General features: G+C 35.9%; 2 protein-coding genes across 13 annotated transcripts in view; one reads left to right on the top strand and one right to left on the bottom strand.

Moving 5' to 3' along the window:
• ALG6 (ALG6 alpha-1,3-glucosyltransferase) overlaps nt 1–16,760 on the top strand; it is a 51,001-nt gene extending 34,241 nt beyond the window's left edge. Inside the window, exons 10-15 of the mRNA XM_040232680.1 lie at nt 348–433; nt 2,543–2,627; nt 5,702–5,772; nt 10,537–10,605; nt 10,731–10,929; nt 16,402–16,760. Coding sequence (XP_040088614.1) covers nt 348–433; nt 2,543–2,627; nt 5,702–5,772; nt 10,537–10,605; nt 10,731–10,929; nt 16,402–16,599 — 708 coding nt within the window. The 3' untranslated portion in view covers nt 16,600–16,760. The remainder of the gene's footprint in view (nt 1–347; nt 434–2,542; nt 2,628–5,701; nt 5,773–10,536; nt 10,606–10,730; nt 10,930–16,401) is intronic.
• Nucleotides 11,249–21,284, bottom strand: part of LOC120857049 (integrin subunit beta 3 binding protein) — a 100,854-nt gene continuing 90,818 nt past the window's right edge. For 5 of the 12 annotated variants that reach the window (XM_040232686.1, XM_040232683.1, XM_040232687.1 and 2 more), the window contains one exon: nt 18,912–20,311. In XM_040232686.1, coding sequence (XP_040088620.1) covers nt 20,304–20,311 — 8 coding nt within the window. In that variant the 3' untranslated portion in view covers nt 18,912–20,303. Of the gene's footprint in view, nt 11,404–17,592; nt 20,312–21,284 lie in introns of those variants that run through there. The other 7 variants (XR_005719555.1, XM_040232684.1, XM_040232681.1 and 4 more) reach the window with 4 other exon arrangements.

The following is a 21,284-nucleotide window of genomic DNA, read 5'->3' as shown; positions in this document are numbered from 1 at the left end:
GAATATAATTAGAATACAAAAAGTAAAGATTTTTTAGATAAATTCCCAAAGATGAATAACAGTATTTAGGGATAATGGGCTGCTCTTTGAAAAATATTAAGTATTTTTTGGGAGCATCTAAATTATGATTGACTAGTGATTTAGATCACCTCACATGCAAAAAATGAAAGTTCCCATTGTTTGACTGTGTGTGTGTTCTTTGGAGAGTTTAATCAGCTTAGTTATGAAATTGTGAGCAAACACTTCCCATGACCCGAAAGTTTATCTCTTTAGAGATTTAGGACTTTGTGGAGTTTAATATTTCTTTTAATCATACTGGAAGGTAAAACTAACAAATTTCTTTTAAGGATAAAGTAGCCAATATTTGGTGCAGCTTCAGTGTCTTTCTCAAGATCAGGGATATTTTGCCACATCACATCCAGATAATGATCAGGTAAGAGACATGAAGTTTGTATATAGTGTTTTATAAGCTACTCTTAAAGTGTCATGGCAATACCTCACTTATCTGGCATCATAGGAGTAAGGTAATCTTCATTAGTGCTGCTGCTGCTAAGTCGCTTCAGTCGTGTCCAACTCTGTGCGACCCCATAGATGGCAGCCCACCAAGCTCCTCTGTCCCTGGGATTCTCCAGGCAGTACTGGAGTGGGTTGCCAGTTCCTTCTCCAATGCATGCATGTATCCTATGTTGCTTCAATCGCGTCCGACTCTGTGCAACCCCATGGACAGCAGCCTACCAGGCTCCTCTGTCCACGGGATTTTCTAGGCAAGAATACTGGCGTGGGTTGCCATTTGCTTCTCCACTTCACTAGTGAATAGTCCACACATCGTAAACTTATGCTGCTGTATAACAGAAGTCTTTTATTTGAAACATTTTATGTGAAAGTTATTGTTACTACTTCCCTCTTCCTTAGAGTATACTAAACATGATTTACCATGACCTTGAAGAGTTATGAGTTTCAGTGGTGTATCAGTCTGTGTGAGAAGTAAAATGAGGAGTAGGTCACTGTGTGTGTGTGTGTGTGTGTGTGTGAATTTATTACGAGGAATTGGCTTATACAACTGTGCGAGCTGGCTAAGCAAACTGGAAGTCCACAAGGCAGGCATTCAGGAGATGGTATCTGGGGAGGGAAGAGCTGTACCAATCCCCCGCCTCCTCCCCCTTCCCCCGCCCACTGCTGTTTGGAGTCTGAGCTCAGGGAAGAACTAAGCCTTCTTTATAATTTTTTTTAATAAAGCATTTTTTATTTATTACTTATTTTTGGCTGCGCCGGGTCTTTGTTGCTGCATGTGGGCTTTCTCTAGTTGTGAAGAGCTGGGCTTCTCATGGCTTCTCACTGAGGTGGTTTCTTATTGCCGAACATAGGCTCTAGAGCACAGGTTCAGTAGCTGTGACGCAAGGGCTTTGTTGCTGTGCAGCTTGTGGAATCTTCTTGGACCAAAGATTGAACCCATGTCCACTGCAATGGGAGGCAGATTCTTAACTGGTGGACCACCAGGGAAGTCCGCTAAGCCTTCTTTGAAAGGCTTCTGAGTGATTCAGGCCCAAGATAGCACCCTTTTGATTAACTTAAAATTAGTTGAGAAGGGACTTTAATTAATCTGCAGATCTCTTTCCAGCAGCACCATCATTAGTGTTTGAATGACTGGGAGGTGTGTGTGTGCCCTGTGCCTCTTTCCCCCCATTCTTTCGGAGAATATCCATTGTAGCCCACCTTAGCAGGAAGCAGACTAGTAAAGCTGACAAGCCACAAAGCTACCTCAAGTGGGAAAATCAGTTATTATTTTGCCTTCTAACTATTGTTTTCAGGGCTTGAAGGCTGTTTACCTTGGTACTAAGTGGCTCCAACTGTGCTTCTTGCTGAGTTGTTTTTCCTCCTTGCCCATCAGTCATCACAAGGAGAAGCTCTGGCACCTTCCCACTCCCTTTCCAGCTTGTTCTTTCTGATTTACCATGGGTTGAAAATCAGATAATCAACTTATGTGAAATGAGGGCTAACGAGGTTCTCTTGTGAGTAAATTTTATGAATGTTTGCGTAACAAATACAGAATTGTTTCTTTGTACCTAGTTTTATTTTCTTGTTGTTGTTCAGACCCTAAGTCGTGTCTGGCTCTGCGATCCCGGGGACGCAGCACACCAGGCTTCCTTGTCCTTCACTCTCCTGAAGTTTTCTTAGTCATGTTCATTGAGTCCATGATATTTGTTTTGAGTGTTTGCTGATTGACTTTTAGCTATCTATCTTTGTATCTTTCCCAGAATAGATTCTAAATACTAAAATAACATAAGCAATATTTAGTTCTACAGTGTTTTGTTCTGTATTATATAATCACATATATATTAAAGTGTGTACATATTTCAGTGTATGAATTTTATTTAAATGTTATTTGGTCTTGAATTTATTATTTAATACATAAAAAAACTTTGACTAGAAATCAATTTAAGTTGATAAGTAATGTGATCCTTACATTTAAAAAAATGTTTCTTTGCTTTAGTTGTATACCTCTATAAAGAAAATAAATGTTTGATTTTTGTTAATTTTTTAGCTTTTGTTTTACATTTTTGAGCCTGCTTCCTGCATGTATAAAATTGACACTTCATCCCTCTCCTAAAGGATTCAGATTTACTCTGGTAAGTTTCTCATTACTTTAGATAATAATATTAGTAATTATATTCCTGCTTTGAACAGGATTTATTAGATTGAGATACAAGACATTCATTTATTTGGCAAACATTTACTGAGCATTTGACACACTTAGGTGCTGTTTTGGAGTAGGCTGAGCAATCAGAATCTTTCAGTTTAATTCAACAACTATTTAACTTCCTCGTGTTGGTCAGTAAGGGAATGCAAAGAAGCAAACAGTGGCAATGGACATGTTTAAATTGTTATGCTTTAAAGCTGGGGTATTGAGGGCAGATTTTAGACAGTTTCTTAAAGCAAGAGGGATTAGAGCCAAATTTTGAAAACTGAGCAAGATTTGGACTAGGTTAAGACAGGAGGAAGACCTTGAAGGTACAGATGTGGGAAAGGATAAGGAATCATGTGGGAACAACTGTTAGCCAATGAGATTTGTGTGACTTATGTAGGGGTGTGTGTGTCAAGGTTAGGAGAGTATATAGGGAGAGAGAAGAGTCAGAAAGATCAAATTGTGTAAGACCTTGTATATTGGGTTGAATAATTTGGGGTTTGATTTGTGTGCAAGAGGAGCAAAAAAGATTTTGGAGGAAAGGGGACAGATCTCCCTTTTAGGAAGATGACTTATGTCAGTTGGAACATAGACTGGGTATATATTCTACATTTTGGGTTTCTCTGAGTGGGTTTATAAATTCCTCCTGGTTGTATTTCTGTGGTGTTTAAAATTGGTTCCATGTACCTTGGTCTATAAAATGACATTTAAAGACTATATTTTTAAAATGTCAAAAAATTTAGTTTATGAAAATAGTCTTAGTGGACTTCTAAAGGGACAGCGTTTTATTTTTTATTTTTCTAATTTTTGGCCATGCCACAAGGCTTGCAGGATCTCAGTTCTCCAACCAGACAGCAAACCTATACCCTTGGCTGTGAAAGTATGGAGTCTTAACCACTGAACTGCCAGGGAATTCTCTAAAGGGACAAAATTTTAGAAATTAGGGTTTCAATTCCGGGACTGCCACTTATTATTTACATTGCATTCTAAAAGCAAGCCAGAGCAGAGCGTATCAGTCAGGTATTTCAAAAGTGCCTGTCAGTTCCACAGTGCAAAAAGCATAGTTTCATGTTCCTCTTTTTTTTTAAAAATTACCTTCTTATTGATGATTTCTGTTGTTTGTTTCTGTGAATGAACTCTGAGCATAGTAAGTCATTTATAGTTACTGTTCTGTTGGATGTTTAGAACAGGAGGATGAACTCTGGGCATAGTAAGTCACCCATAGTTAATACTCTGTTGGATGTTTAGAATAGGAGGGATGTGGTTAGTAATATTCTGATGTCTTCAGTAGGCCTAACTTGAAATATTTGCAAGCTTATGTAAAATTGTTATTCCATGCTAAGAGGTGCTGAAATGAGATTTCAGAGTGTCAGTAACTGTAGCAATATTAGAGATGATTACTTTTAGGATTAAAAGCAGAAAAAAAAATTTCTTTCTCTTACTTTTCTAATTTTGTTTGTTGTGTTTTAATACCAACCATTGTGTTTAAAAAATAAAAAAACGTAGTGAGTTACTTTCGTTGATGTTTTAAATTCTTCTTGACTAGCTTTAAAAATATTTCCCATTATAATTTTAAAGTGTTTTCCTTTCAGTCTAGATTGAATTATTTCTTAATATAGGTCTATAATTGAGGTAGTTGGTAGTATGAATACTAATAAATCTGTGGTGGCCAAGTGATTTTTACCTGTTATTTTCAAGACGTATTTTTAAAGTGCCCTGTAGCGTGCCGGGTCCTCTCCTCAGTTCTGGCATGCCAATGAATGACAGCTGATTATCCCTGCTTTCTCAACTGGGGACACTTATGCTAGTTGGCACAAGGACAGTAAGTAAAATGAATCAGTTAATAGGAGAATATCTGGGCGTAATGAAGACTATGAAGAAAGTAGTCTTATGTGAAAAGAGGGCTGGTGGGGTTTGGTTAGGGTAGCACTACTTTAGGTTGAATAAAAGAAGGCTTCTCTAGGGAAGTGACATTTGAGCCTTGAACTGAATGACTGGTCAGAAGCAACCAATTACAAGACAATCTGGGCTCTGACTTGATAAGAAGTAAATTTTTTTTCCTTAAGGCAAGAACACGTTTGGCATGTTTGAGACGTTAAAGGGACAAGTGTGAAATGACTGATGTGAAATGAGTGAGGGAGACATTAAGAAATAGATTGGAAGAGGAAGGCAGGACCCAGATTATGTAGAAGTTTAGATTTTAATTCTAAGTGTAATGGGAAGCTATTGGAAGATATTAACCAGGGAAATTACATGATCTGATATTGTGGCTAAATGGAGAATGGATTATAGGGGACAAGAGCATTACCACTTAGGAGGTCATTGTAGTGGTCCAAGAGGAAGATGGGGGTGGCTAAGACCACTCCTCTGCCACCATCAGCAGGGTGGAATGGAAAGAAGTAGGGTGAATATTGTATTAGGAGATGGTGTAGGTAGAATTTGCTGATGAATTAGATGTGAAGCATGTACAAGATGGTGAGCCAGGTTTTTTGCTTGAGCAACTGGATTGGGTGTATAGAGAGAGATGTCTAATATGCAGAGTATAAACTCCTGAAGATAGAGTTAAGTTTTAATTTAAAACCCCAGATAGCAAATAATTATTTTATAAACACTGTATATATTTTATTGAAGTGCACGTTTTAAAAACACTCAAATAGATTTATTTTGTCACTTTCATATTTTGACCTTCTTGACTTCATACTTTTTAAATTGTCAGAGCTTCTAAGGGAGGATGAAGGTATGATTATTGTGTCTGAAGTATTTAGTAGTTCTGTTTATTAATAACAGAGACTCAGTGAAATTGTTTTAGATGGTTAAGTATTACAGTAGTTAATTTTCAAAATATTTTGATAATTAATTTGAATGAAATATTATGCCTCTTACAATTGTATATAATTTTCCTTTTAGCTAGAAGCTATATTAAACTTTAAAATGTTACTTGAAATGATTTTAATCTGACTTATATTTAAGTTGCTATTGTAAGTTTTTGTATCTGATTTTCTGTCTTTTTCCTTAAAGGTTAGCTGTGCACTATCATTCTTTTTATTTTCTTTCCAAGTACATGAAAAGTCCATTCTTTTGGTATCATTGTAAGTAAAACGGTTTCAAGTATGTGTTTTATTTATTATTATGTGCTTATGATATATACATGAATCTAATACTTACATATAATCATCTAAGTGCAAATCAACACTATACAAATGTTACATACTTGCATAAAATTATTTCATAAAATCATATTTTTTTAGAATGATGACCTGTTACAATTTTACTTCTTTATACTTTAAACTGGTAAAATTTTATAGAATCATTTCTGACATACTTATTATTTCTTCCTGTTTTTTCATTTTGAATTTGCTAATAAAAATGGTCTTCTAAAGACGCTGTACTCTGGTTGAAGCCTGTTTGTCCTCTTTGCCTTTTTCATTTCATTCATTTCTGTTACTATTCAATAGCCTGGTTCTGTTAACCTCTTGAGGGGTTTTTTTATATGTTGCCTCCTTTCTAGTTCTTCTGTCAAGACTTTTGTTTAGACTCTACTGGAAGTCTCTAAATCTAGGAGCATTAATTTTTTTTGGATTTCATAGAAATTGGGTGGCAGTTGGGGGTATATTATCCCACTATTAAAATAATGCCCAGAACACCTTGGAATACTTGAATCCTGTCCTAGCTCAGTCCCACCTATGACTGTCCCACCTCACCCTGTGTTTGCTATGTTCCTGTGAAAGATACATGTATGAAATGACCAATGACTAGAGGAAGGAAGTATTGCTTTTATTAGGTGGAGCTTTGGACTAAAACCTCAGTGCAGAGCTTTAGAGTAAGCTGACCTATGGGGCAGGCCTCTTTCCTCTGAACAAAATAGTCTTGTACAATTGTAGACCGAGAGGGCAGAATAATTTCACCCCTCAAAGTCTAAACTTGAGTTAGAGCTGAGTCCTGTTCTGTGAGCCTCAGCTGACCCTTCACAAATCCCAAGTGCCAGGGGATGAAATTATGGAGAGGTGCTGCTTTCAAACGTGTAATTTCCCCCAGGATTTCTACTCTGTAGAAATGTCTTTGATCCATGACCTGTAATCTGACCATTCAGGTTAGCTCGTGGTCCCTGAATTTCTGGGAGTTCAGACTCTACAACTGTATTTTGATTATTTATAACAGTAAGTGACTTTAATTTTGATCAGATATTTTAAAGTTAACATTAAAAGTTCTTCTCGATCTGGTTCCAGCTAATCTATCATTAAATGAATATTTCATTCAATAAATATTTATTGAGGTCCTACTATTTGCCAGGTACTGTTCTGTGCACTTGGGATATATCTGTGAACAAAACATAACAGAATTGGTACTTTCTTAGGTTTGATTCTCAAGGACAGACACTAATAATTAAATAAAAATAAATTAAAGTATGTTAGAAGGTAATAAAGGCCATAAAGGATACATAAAGGAGATTAAGGGGAGCTGAGAGTTATTGGAGGTGGGATAAAGGAGCAAGTGCAGGTTGCAGTTTTATGAGGATGTTGAGGTAGACCTTGTTGAGATATCTGAGTGGACTGGAGGAGATGAGGGTTAACCCAGTGGATATGTGGGAGAGTAACATCCTAGACAGCCAGTGCCGAAGCCCTAAGATGGGAGTATGCCTGATATATTCAGGGAACAATAGAATGAGGTGATCAGTTGCATCAAATGCTCTTAATAGGTCAAATAAAATGAGGGTTAGGAATAGACTGTTGTACTGAAGTGGAAGTCACTGGTGACTTTGAAACAGCTAGTGTTAACAGAGTGATGCAGGGAAAAGCCTGATTAGAGTGGGTTTAAGACATAACAAGAAGAGAAGAATTGAAGACAAATATAGATCTTTTTAAAAAGATATATGAAAGTGAAAAGAAAGTCAGTGTTAGTCGCTCAGTCATGTCCAACTCTTTGTGATTCCATGGATTGTAGCCCACCAGGCTCCTCTGTCCATGGAATTCTCCAGGCAAGAATACTGCAGTGGGTTGCCATTCCCTTCTCCAGGGTATCTTCCCAACCCAGGGATTGAATCCTTGTCTCCTGCATTGCAGGCGGAGTCTTTGCCCTCTGAGCCAGCAGGACAGTTACATACAGATGGTAAAATACACCACTAGTACATTCACAGTGTTGCTTAACCGTCACCACTGTCTGCTCACAGAATACGTTCATCTCTCCAGAAAGGAAATCTTGTACCCGTTAAGCAGCCATTCCCCGTTCTCCCCTCCCCTTAATGCTTGCAACCACTGATCTACTTTCTCTGTGAATTTGCCTGTTTTGGATATTTCATATAAATGCAGTCATAAAATATGTGGCATTTTGTCAACCTCCTTCAGTTAGCCTATTTTCAGAGTTCATCCCTGTTGTACCATGTATTAGGCCTTCATTCATTTTTGTGCCTGAATACTACTGCGTGGATGAATATACTACATTTTGTTTGTCCGTGCATCAGTTGATGGACATTTTGAGTTGTTTTCACCTTTTGGCTATTGGGAATATACACACGTATTTTCAGTTCTCTTGGGTTTATACCTAGGAGTGGAATTTCTGGGTCTCATAGTAATTCTGTGAACTTACTGAGGACTCACCAAATTAATTTCCACAGAAGTTATACCATTTTACATCACACCAGTAATGTATGAGAGTTCTGATTTCTCTGCAACCTTGTCAGCATTTGTTATTGGCGGTTTTTATTTTTGCCATCCTAGTAGGTATGGAATGGTATATCACTGTGGTTCTGATTTGCATTTCTTAATGACTAATGATGTTGAGCATCTTTTTTATGTCCTTGTCAGGCAATATGTGTATCTTCTTCAGAGAAATGCCTGTTATTTAAATCCTTTGCCCAGCATTAAAGTGGTTGTTTATCTTTTTCTTGTTGAGTTTTAGAAGTTCTTTATATATTCTGGATATTAAACCTTTATCACATATATGATAAGCAGATACTTTTTTCCATTCTTTGAGTTTTCCCCTTTTTGATAATGTTCTTTCATGAACATTTTTAATTTTGATGAGATCCAATTTATCTTTTCCTTGTGTTTGCTTTTGATGTTGTATCTTACAGACCATTGCCAAATCCAAGGTAATATTTATCCTCATATGTCTTCTAAGAATTACATTTAGATCTTTGATCCATTTTGAGTTAATTTTTGTATATAGTGTGGGACAGGTTGGCAGTTCTTTAAATGAGTTTTGCTGAAAAGGGGAGCAGAGAAATTCTGCAAAAACTGGCAGAGGAGTTGGGGACAAAGAGGTTTGTTATTTAAGATAGAAGAGATAATGGCAGAAGATGGTCAGTAGAAAGGGAACACTAGTGATACAGGAGAGAGAAGTTTCAGGAGCAGTGTCCTTCAGAGAGGGAGCTGGAGTGGTACCTAGAGCGTAAATGGAAGGATTGGCTATGAACAGGTAGGTGCATGCGTGGTTCATCTTAATAAAAGAGCATGCTGTTATCAGTACAGATGCTAAGGAAGAGAGCAAATGTGATGGTGATGTCTGTGAAAGTTCTCTTTTCATTGCTTCAAATTTCTTATTGAAATGGAAGGCAAAGTCATTAGGTCAGAGTAGGGTGGAAATGTTGGGAATATGAGGAGAGAGGAGAAAGTATGAACTATTTTTCTAAAGAGACAGAGAGTAGGAACAGACTAGGGAAAGATTAAGTGATTGCTGGACACTTGAAGATCATGTATTTTTTTGTAGACAGACAGTGTGTAAGGAGTTGAAATTATTGAGTAATGAGGGAAGTGATTCTTGAGGCTGGTGGATGATAACAAAGATGAGGAATAGGGAATAAAGCTTGACGACAGGAGATTCAAAGCTGGAGCTTGTTAGGGCAGGGAGAGGGAGAGCTGGTATGAAGTCAGGATGAAGATCAAGGAGGTTCTTTCTCTTCTCTGGGCCAAACTGTTTGAAGGTTGGGGAAACAGGAACAATAAAACAGGCACAATGGAGAAGGCAGAGGGGCAGCATTTTCTTCCTCAGGGGGAGAGAACCAGAATTTGTTTTGAACAAGGTAGTGAAAGAAGAGGTTGAGGATGTTGAGGATTTTGCTGCTTGATTATAAATATTAAGTACCTTGAAGCTAAGGGCTGAGTTCTGTCTTCTCGTTGCATTCCTTTCAGAGCAATACTTGTACATAACCGTTGTTGTTCAGTTGCTAAGTTGTGTCCAACCTTTGCAACCCCATGGACTGCAGCACGCCAGGCTTCCTTGTCCTTCACTATCTCCTGGAGTTTGCTCAGACTCATGTCCATTGGTTTGGTGATGCCATCCAACTGTCTCATTCTCTGTTGTCCCCTTCTCTCCATGGCTTAGATGGTAAAGAATCTGCCTGCAATGCAGGAGATCTGGGTTCAGTCCTGGGTTGGGAAAATCCCCTGTAGAAGGGAATGACTACCCACTCCAGTATTCTTGCTTGGAGAATTCCATGGACAGAGGAGCCTGGCAGGCCACAGTCCATGCGGTCACAAAGAGACACGACTGAGTGACTAATATTCATATTTACCAACTTGGATGGAGTATATGGAAAAGCTTGTTTCTCTGAATGTTCAGTTGTTTATCCTTTCTTTAAGCTACTGTTTGTATGACAGAAAAAAAAAGTTTCATTAATGATACTGGAAGAAGCAGTTTTCCAATTATGATGATGAGCTGACACCTTCTGTCTAGATTCACTTAGTTTGGATTGATAGTTATTTTAAAAAATGAAATCAGTAGTCCCTATGGAGACCTTGCTGGCTGTGTTTTGTGAATTTTTTTAGCTATGTCAAAAATCAGATAAAATGTGTTCACATTTTTACATATAAGCATTGAAATTATATTCTCTAAAATATTTTTCTCTGTTATTTTAGACCAGTCTGCTTAGTTTTAAGCGAAATTCCTTTTATGTCTACTTGGTTTTTACTTGTGTCAACATTTAGGTGAGTCAAACTAATTTCCAATATAATATGTTCAGTATAGTACTTATAAACTCATTTAAAACTTTTTTACAAAGTGATTGTGGTTTGAATTGACAATTCTCTTTTGATTTTTTTTTTCTATATAGTATGCTACCTCTTCTATTAAAAGATGAACTCCTAATGCCTTCAGTTGTGACAGTGATGGCATTTTTTATAGCTTGTGCAACTTCCTTTTCAATATTTGAAAAGACTTCTGAAGAAGAATTGCAACTGAAATGTTTTTCCACTTCTGTTAGGAAATATTTTACATGTTTTACATTTCTTCCCAGAATTATACAACACTTGGTAAGTTGTTTTTCTTTCTAGCATTTTTGAGATATAATTCCCATAAATTCACTCATAAAATCTACCCACTTAAATGATGCAACTTGTGTTTTAAGTACATACATAGAGTTTTACAACCATCACATTACCTGATTGTAGGTTTCCGTTACCCCCAAAAGAAACCCTGTGTCTGTTAGCAGTCATTCTCCATTCCACCCTCACCCCAGATCCAGCCTTGGATAGCCACTGATCTACTTCCGGTCTCTATAGATCTGCCTACCTTTCATATAAATGGATGTATTAGTCCCTTAGGGCTCCTATAATAGAACACCACACCAGGTAGCTTAAACAACAGAAATTTATTTTTTTCACAATTCTGGAGGCTGGAAGGCCAAAATCAGTGTGACATCAGCATTGGTTTCTTCTCTTAAGGCCTCTCTTCCCGGTTTGTAGATGACCTTGCTGTCTCCTCACATGGCCTCTTGGTGTGTGTATCTGTGTAGACAGAGAATTCTTTGGTGTCTTTTCCTCTTATAACGACATCAGTCCTATAAGATTAAGGCCCCACCCTTGTGATTTATTTAATCTTAATTTCGTCTCATCTCCAAATGCAGTCACGTTGGGGCTTAGGGCCTCAACATGTGAATTTTGTGGGGACACACATTCTGTAACATGGAACCATACACAATGTGGTCTTTGGTGACTGGTTTCTTTCACTTAGTGTTTTTGATTTTTAACTGTGTTGTAGCATGCCTCAATACTTCCTTCCTTTTTACTGCCAATTTCATTATATGGATATACCACATTTTATCTATCTAGTCTTCAGTAGATGCACATTAGGTTGCTTCCACTTTTTGGCTATTATGAATAATGCTGCTGTGAAGAGTTGTGTCTAAGTTTACTGGTGCACATGTGTTTCCATTTCCTTCAAGTATATACCTAGGAGTGGTAATTCTGTGTTAACATTTTGAGAAACTGCCCAGCTGTCTTCCAGAGGGCTGCATGATTCTACATTCCCACCAGCAGTTTATGAGTGTTCCAGTTTCTCCACATCCTTGACAGCACTGGTTATTACCTTTTATTACAGCCACACCGAATGGATGTGAAGTGGTATTTCACTGTACTTTTTCCATTTCCCTAGTGACTAATCATGTTGAATATTTAAAAAAATAATTTCTTTGGAGAAATGCCTATTCAAATCCTTTCCCTTTTTGTTTTTTGGCTGCATTGAGTGGCTTGTGGGATCTTCGCTTCTGACGAGGGATTGAACCCAGGCTGTTGGCAGTGAAAGCATGGAATTCCACCAGGGAATTCCCATACATTGCCCAGTTTTAATTGAGTTGTTTTTGTATTTTTGAGTTCTCTATACATTCTTAATGCAGGTCTCTTACTAAATTGCAAACATTTTCTCCCATTCTGTGGGTTGCTTTTTGACTTTCTTGATGGTATTATTTTCATTTTTATTAAGTCTAATAGAAGTTTCTTTTGTTTGTGCTTTTGATGTCATACTTCAGAAACTGTATATGACCAAAGGTCATGAAGATTTATTCTTATGTTTTCTTGAAGTGTTTTATAATTTGTTATCTTTAGGACACTGGTTCATTATGAATTAATTTTTGTGTATGGTGTGAGGTCGAGTCCAACTTTATTCAGTTGTTCCAGCACTAATTATATTGGCACCCTTGTAGAAAATGAACAGATCTTAAATGTAATGCTTTATTTCTGGATTCTCAATTCTGTTTCACTGATCTGTATTATCTTTATGCTGTTTCCACACTGTCTTGATTACTATGGTTTTGTAGTTTTCAAAATTGAAAATGTGAGTCCTCCAATTTTGTTCATTTTTCAGGATCATTTTAGCTGTTCTACGTCCGTTGTATTTCTGTATTCTTTTTATATCAGCTCATTAATTTCTCTAAAACCCCAGCTGAGATTTTTATAGGGACTGCTTTAAGTACATATTTAAATTTGTGGAGCATTATCATCTTAGCAAGATTAAGTCTTCCAAACCTGTGAACATAGGATTTATTTCCATTTATTTATTCTTTAACGTCCTTCAACAGTGCCTGAAGTTTTCAGTGTGAAGGTTTTGCACTTTTTTTTGTTAAATTCATTTGTAAGTATTTTATTCTTTATGATGCTTTTGTAAGTGGAATTGTTTTCATTTTCATAATGTTCATTGGTACTGCATAAAAATACAATTGATTTTTAAAATACTGAACTAGTATTTTTAGTGAATTCCTTAAGATTTTCTATATACAAGATCATGTCATCTGTAAATTATGATAGTTTTATGTCTTCTCTGTAAATCTAGATGCCTTTTCTTTCTTTTCCTTGCCTAATTACCTGGCTGGTCAGCTCCAGTACAGTTTGCTGAACACATGTGACAAGTGTGGCAATCTTGTCTTCTTCCAGATTTTAGGGGGAAATCATCCAGTCTTTTAACATTAACTTTGATGGTAGTTGTGGGGTTTTTATATATGGCCTTTATTTGGTTAGAAAGTTCTCTTCTATTCCTAGTTTGATTTTTTTTAATCATTAAAAGGTGTTGGATTTTGTCCAATGCTTTTCCTATGTCTAATGATATTATCGTGTTTTTTTTCTCCTTTATCAATATGGTATATTACATTGACTGATTTTTTTTTTTTATTTTTATATATTGAACTATCCTTGCATTCTTGGGATAAGTTCTACTTGATCATGGTGTATAATCTCTTATATGTTACTTTCTTGGGTTTGTCAGTATTTTGTAGAAGACTTTTGCACTTTATATTCATAAGAGATATTGGTCTGTAGTTTTCTTTTTTGTGATATCTTTGTATCATTTTGAAATCAAGCTTAACGTTGCCTCATGGAATGAGTTAGGAAGGGTTCTTTTTCTACTTTCTGGAAGAGCTGTGAAAGACTGGTATTAATTCTTCTACAAACATTGGGTTTAATTCACCAGTGAAGCCACCCGTTCCTGGATCTTTTCTTCATGGGATCTTAAAGATGACTGATTCAGGAGGGATAAAATAGGAGTATGGGATTAACAAACTACATAAAATAGGTAAGCAACAAGGGTTTTTCACTGTATAGCACAGGGAACAACTTTCAGTATCTTTTAATAACCTATAATGGAAAAGAATCTGAAAAAATATATATAACTAAATCACTTTGCTGTACACCCAAAACTAACATAATATTGTACATCAACTATACTTCAATTAAAAAATATGGTAATTTATTGGCAAACAGTTGTTTATTTATTATATTCCCTTCCATCCTTTTTTATTTTTATATATGGTAAGGAGTGATGTTACTTTTTCATTCCCAAATTGGGGAATTTGTACCTTCTCTTTTACCCTTGGTCAGTCTAGCTAAAGTTTGGTGGTTTCATTGATAAATATTTTTACACAACCTACTTTTGGTTATTGATCTTCTCTGTTATTTTTTTTGTTTTCTATGTCATTGATTTTGGTTCTAATTTTATTATACCCTTTTCCATGTTTGGGTTTGGTTTACTCTTTAGTATCTTAAAGTTCAAGTTAGAGGTTGTTGATTTGAGAGCCTTCTTCCATTTTTATATAGTTATTCAAACCCATATAAAACCCCCATTTTTAAGCAATATTCCATAAACTTTGAAATGTTTTTTAATTTAGTTAAAAATATAGTCCATTTCTTGTGACTGATTTTTTTCTTTGGTTCATGAATTATTTAGGCATCTGTTGTTCAGTTTACAAATATTTGGGGATTTCCTTGACTACTTCCTGTTTTCCTATTCCAATTCTAACGTATTTGAAGAACAGACTTTGTATTATTTCAGTATTTTCAAATCTACTGACTTTGTTAATTTCACCTTCATTTTTGAACGGTATTTTTGCTCTCTGAACATCATCCATCCCACTGTCTTGTGGCCTCCGTATTTCATAATGAGAAGTCAAATGTTAATCTTATTGAGGATAGTTTATGTATACAGTTTTAGGTACTTCTTAGATACCCAAGTAGAGATTTTAAGGAGAACTTGGATATATGAGCCTAGAGTTTAGGGGAGAGGTCCAGGCTGGAGACAGTAATTTGAGTCTTCAGTATATAGATAGTAATTAAAGTCATGTCCCTGGATGAGTGAGCTCACCAAAGGTGTGATTATAGATTGAGAAGGAACCAGCAAAGTTCTGAGAAAGATTAACTAGTGATGTGGGAGGAAACCAGGAGAGAATGATGTCATGGAAGCCAAGTGAAGGAAGGGTTTCAAGATACCAGTGATGTGTTATTTTGAATGCTGCTGAGAGATCCATTAAGGTAATAAGAACTGACTACTGGGTTTAGTTTAGTGGAGGTCAGTATAGATCTTTACCGAGGCAGTTTCATTGGAGAATGGAGTGAAAGCCTAATTGGTGTGGGTTCACTAATGAATGGGAGAATAGACACAGCAAGTTATAGGTTACTCTTTTAGTCTTTTTGGCTTCTGTCTAGAATGATCACTGCATTAGTTTTTTCAGGTCCCATCAGTTCTGTCATAATCTAGCCATTAAAGAATCTTTCAGGGTTCCGTTATGTTCCACTTTCATCATGAAAGTCACTGACTTCTGCTTCTCACTGCTTGTTTTCTACATTTACTTAAGCAGCTTCTGTGTCCTTGTCTCAAAGTCTATAGCTATATTGTTCAATACAGTAGACACTAGACACATGTGGTTAAATTAAAAATTCAGCTTAGTCACAGCAGGTACATTTCAGATGCTCAGTAGCCAAATGTGGTTAGCAGCTACTTTTTGGGAATAACACATTTAGAACATTTCTATCATTGCAGAAAGTTCTGTGGGACGGTACATTGTGGTACGGTCTGAAAAAGGAAACAAACTGGTGCACAGTTACAATAAATGCAGTCAGTTCTGTCTACTACTCATTTTGGTATTTAATGAGATGTGACTTTGTGATTTTATTTGACTTGTTCATGTAGTCCCCTAAATTGGAAGCTCTTTGAGGCCAGAGGACATTTTCTTTCATGTGTCCCACCATGCTCTACTGTAGAACTAGCTCATTGAAAGTATTCAGTGAATATGAAATGTAATATTTTATTTGCTGTGGAAAACTTCTTCATAGATGAATTCTTAGATTAACTTAGAATTGTATATCCCATAGACCCTTGGAGCATGCCGTGAATTTAAGCCCGACTAGCAATATTATCTATTCCAGGTACCTTTTTTTAGTGCTTGGGTGATATGAAGCCTAAGGGGTTCTCAGGCTTTGGCTACACATGGGGATCACTTGGAGAGCCTTCCCCAGAGATTCTGATTTAATTGGTCTGGGATGTGGTCTGAGAATTGAGATTTATTTTTAAACCCCAAATGACTCTTACATACAAACTAGGTTGAGATCCATTAGTAGAGGAGATTGAACCCCCAGCTGTCCCCTTCAGTTCTGCTCATTTACAACTATAAACCAATGTTACCAGTACATTCAACTGTTACCTTTTATACTATGCAGTAACACCTTTTTTCCCCCTTCCTATAGTTTCTTACGTCAGTAATCACTATGATCCTTCTGACAATGATGACTGTCACACTGGATCCTCCTCAGAAACTACCGGACTTATTTTCTGTATTGGTGTGTTTTGTATCTTGCTTACATTTCCTATTCTTCTTGGTATACTTCAATATTATAATCATGTGGGATTCCAAAAATGGAAGAAGTCAGAAGAAAATCAACTAGCTATATCCCCAAAGAAATGTGAAAATGTTAGTGCCACAAGGTTTTGTAAACTTTTTGCTATGTATAAATAAAAGAACCATTTTGAGAATCTTGGAAATAGGAAAGGAGATGGTGAAGTTATTGTTGTCTACCCAAAATAAATCTATATGGCACCAAATCAATGAAGGCTTTTATTTTCTAACTACTGAGTGACCAAGACATATTATAGTTTTATTATGTTCAGTTATTCACGTGGGAAAATAGAAACGTGTCCTTAATCCCAGTGTTTACTTAAGAAATATACTCTATAATTTGTTGTCTTGAAAAAAATTTGCAAATACAGTGAGCTTAATGGGAGAATTTAGTCCCTTATTTTTAAGGAAATCACTAATTTTGGTATTCAGATTTAGTTTTTCTTATATTTTAGAATGTTCTAGAAATTATATCTCAGGGATTAAATTTGTGATAATCTTTTAAATTACTGTGAGAAGGCAATTTAAACTGTTTAAAGCTTGAACACACCTTATTACCGTGTGTAAATTTGAATTTTTTTAGAAAGGCAGAAAGACTAAATTGTGTTTTTATTTATAAGAACTCTGATTTATTTGAATGCCATTAAACAATGAATTTTCCTGAATTTAAGTGGTTTGAATGAAGTCTTTCACGACCCTTGGCTCTAAACTTTCAGGTTCATTCTGTTTAAGTTAAATGGCCTTATCCAGGGAGGGGTTCATCCTGTTCTTCTTTGTTATGACATGGTTCAAGGTTACCAATGCCATAGCATTGATCCACATCATACTTCGTATTAACTCAGCCCTATTAATACTGTATCACTCTATATTAGAAGCAGCACATCTTTACTATAGTATTCAGTTGGTAAAAATAATTTATAACCATGTAGTTTCTCATGTAAAGATATGTTTTCTTTAGTCTCTAATAAGAATAATCACTTCCCTACCAACTTATGTTTTTAACGAATATATTTCTTTAATTAAAGATAGCCATTAAAGCATATTAACTAAGTGGTGGTATATTTTAAAACAATGCAAGTCAAACACATATACACACATAAGAGAATTTGGTTCTAGACATGGACAACTGATGCAACAAGGTATATGTTTTTAAGTCCGGCAAAGGAAGTAGGTTTAGACAAAGCAAAAATACAAGAAGTATTTCTTTCTCAAAGCAAATGTGCATAAAGACTCAAAGGGTAGGTCAGCACAGAAAAAGCAGCCTTGAATCGCTGCCGCATCAGCAGGAACATCGCTGTCCATGGTCACCATCTATAATCACCATGCCCAAATGTCAGCATCTTGGCTGGCTGGTGTAGTCTTATTTTTTGTAATAGAATACTTGCATTTAATACAGGATGTTGATTTAAATCAACGATGAGCAAGATCTAACTTCTAAATAGTTGAAACAAATATTATTTGAAAATGAAAGTATATATAAACATTAGTAAAATAGAATACACTCATATTCAAGGTATCTTATAGGTAAATTCTAAATAAAAATACATTTCTAGACTATTTAGTCATATGGAGTTACACTGTAGCTTTACTGGAAACTTGTAGCAATTATAAGTATCTCATGTCTATTATAAACCAATTTAAGAAGAGTCCACTTTGAGCAATTAAGTACCAAAATAACAATAGGGATATTTTATTATAAAGACATTTAGCTTATATAAAAATTATTAAAGATGCCTCCCTTTATTCACTAATATACCTGTCAAAAAATGATGTTAGGAAAGTTATTTTCAAGTTCTTTTAGGGAAAAGCTGTTTTTGAAAAATGGAGTTTTCTCTGTTGCCATAAACTTGTTTGATTCTTAAAATGAAGAGAATACAGTGTATGTTCATGTATCAAATATGAGGCAACAGAAGTCATTTTGCCTTGAAGCCTTAGGGAGGGGAGAAAAATCCCCAATGTAGCATTCTGTCCAAATGATAAACCACAACTAAGTGAGTGAAACATTTACAAAAGTCAAGGCAGCCAAAGGAGCCTCTCTGTTCAATAGAAAGAGAATAAGAGATGGATAGGATGTAACTGAATAATGGTTGCAGTAACACAAAGGTTTCAAGTCTCAATTGGTCCTTCTGTTATGTTCATTGGAAGATCAGGGCCAAGTGTATCCCCCACCTTTTGCTTTCCTCCCCCAACACTGCCTCCATATAAACATTAGTTTTGTGTGTGGATCTTTCTGCTTTGTCCTTCATGTGGCCTCCAAGGGTGATAAAGCGAGAGTCATCTGATCTACAATGAAAAGAACTGGGAAATGATTCTTAGCCGACCCAGCTGTTCTGAAAGGCAAAAGCTTGGTATATCAAGAGGTCAAACATACAGTAACTGATTTACTAGCATTAAGCATATAGCTACATAACTTGAATTACATATGAAACCAATCTTACTTCTTTACCCTTCATTTCCTGACTAATATAGGTGTCTTTATATGTTTTGTTTTACATTCTGAGGTTAGTTTTCAATGCTGGAACACAAACAAATTAACCTTTTTGGTATATTTTAGGTACTCTCTTATTATAAGGACTATATCACGAAGTATTCTTAATATTTAGCAGATTATCTTAAAAACCTTATTTAGATTGATTGTCCCAATAAAATCACTAGTGAAGGCAATCAGTTCTATAAATTGATTTACTATTTAGTTATTTCAATTAATAGTTTTAAAAAATAATTCATTTTCATTTTAAGAGGCAAATCTGAAATTTCTCTAAATGGAAAGTTAGTTTCAACTTCAATTTGTTAAATTTTGTTTCACATTTTTCACATAGTATTTTTATTTTCATGATACAGTGAATTAAATGACATGGTAATATACAAATTTTGCCAAGGCTTAGGGTGAATACCAAGGGAACAGCATTTTTCCCCCCTATGGCAATGGTTAAAGAAAGGTGCAGAAGTATGAAAAAGAAAAGTGCTATCAAGTTATAGCACTTTCTGTGATTCATCTTCCCCTTTATTTTGTGACAGCACAAATAGATGATACAAAACAACACTGTAGAAAATTAAAAATTTGATGCTTCAAAATGTGGAGGGAATCACATATTGTCCCATGAGATGAGGTCTTTTCTTTATATTCAGGAGATTCTGTGTAGTTCAGTTTAAAAACAACCTCACATTTAAATATCTGCGCTGAAAAATGCATTCTAGCATTTTATAAAAGATTTAAGAATTTTAAAACTTTGAAAATATTTTTTCTCTACAAGCATAGGCATAACTAGAATAAAAACTCATCTATGAAGTAGAAGCTGAACTTACAGTTTTAAAAGCTTTTAAAAGAATCTAATTAGTACAAATCTAGGGCTTTAAATTGGAAAATCAGGACCTACTTCCACTCACTATTAGGTTTAATCTGAGTTTTAAGATATATAGCTCTACAAAGGTGCCATTTTCATACAAGCTATAAGTCTATCCACAAATGATACAAGTATACAGAAGTGTACAGATACAGAATATAAGTCAAGATCCTCTTCTATATGTTGGCTTACTTTAAAGAGTCAAAAAGAAATGTATTATTTATGTTGAGATTATCTACTGGTGTGTGTAGAAAGTTTAAATTAGCTTCAAGAAATTTTATCTAGACACGCACCTGCCTATGCTATGATCTGGTATTCACTGCACAGATTAATTACAAACATTTCTTCTGTTCCTTTAAATATGATCAGGCATATACAGAAGCTGGCGTTCATAGTGAGTGTGTTTCTTCTAAACGCCTGTGGGATATAAAAGGTGATTATTAAATCATCAAGAATTAGTTTCCAAATTAACATGCATCTCATACATGACTTGAGAAATGGCTTAAACACCCATTTACTATGTAATTTGGTACCTAATTTAGTTAGGTATTGGTAATATCTTATTTGCTTATTTTTGAATCTTCAAAGCAAGATTCACCTTCACAAATAATTGTCAATATGACTACTCTGACATAGCACACTTCATTTTATGAAGATGGATTTGAGATACTTCTGAGAGAGTTCTAAAACTCCAACATGACCTAATGAAAACACCAAATCTTACATGCCTTTTGTCTATAAGCCTTCAGGGCCTTTCAGCAGGTGTTTCCTCCAACAGCTGCCCCCCCAAAAAAGAGATAGTCTTTACTGGCATTCCTATTCAGGGTATGTCCCTCTGGGGACTCCTAGTGGTGATAGAAGTTCTTGTCTGTCTGGTTTTAGGATTCTTGTGAGATGAAGCCTTTGAAAAAAACACCCAATGGCAACAGATGGCATGTATCCCTATAGGGCATGTGGACCCCTTACTTCCTGAAATATCCCTTCCTTGTTTATACTGGCAGCTATGAATAAGTAATATATGGTGAGCCCCTAACCCACTCCAGTGTTCTTGCCTGGAGAATCCCAGGGACAGGGGAGCCTGGTGGGCTTCCGTTTATGGGGTCGCACAGAGTCAGACACGACTGAAGTGACTTAGCAGCAGTAGCAGTATGATGGTCCACATATATTCTTCCTGTCCTACAAGAAGATAGTTTGCCAACTCATTTAAGTCTGGTCAGAATACCTACAGAATATTTTAAGCATTGCAGTGCTCCCCTAATATTCTTAAAGGTTATTGATACAGTTACCAGAACTAAAGCTAATATTGTGGAAGAAAGGAAGACTGCCATTTATTAAATAATTACTATGGGAAAGGTGGGCCTCCCTGGTGGCTCAGTAGTAAAGAATCCAC

Source organism: Oryx dammah, unplaced genomic scaffold, assembly GCF_014754425.2.
Source record: "Oryx dammah isolate SB20612 unplaced genomic scaffold, SCBI_Odam_1.1 HiC_scaffold_28, whole genome shotgun sequence".
NCBI lineage: Eukaryota > Metazoa > Chordata > Mammalia > Artiodactyla > Bovidae > Oryx > Oryx dammah.
The sequence above is the reverse complement of the archived record's forward strand: the minus strand, read 5'-3'. Positions and strand labels throughout refer to the sequence as shown.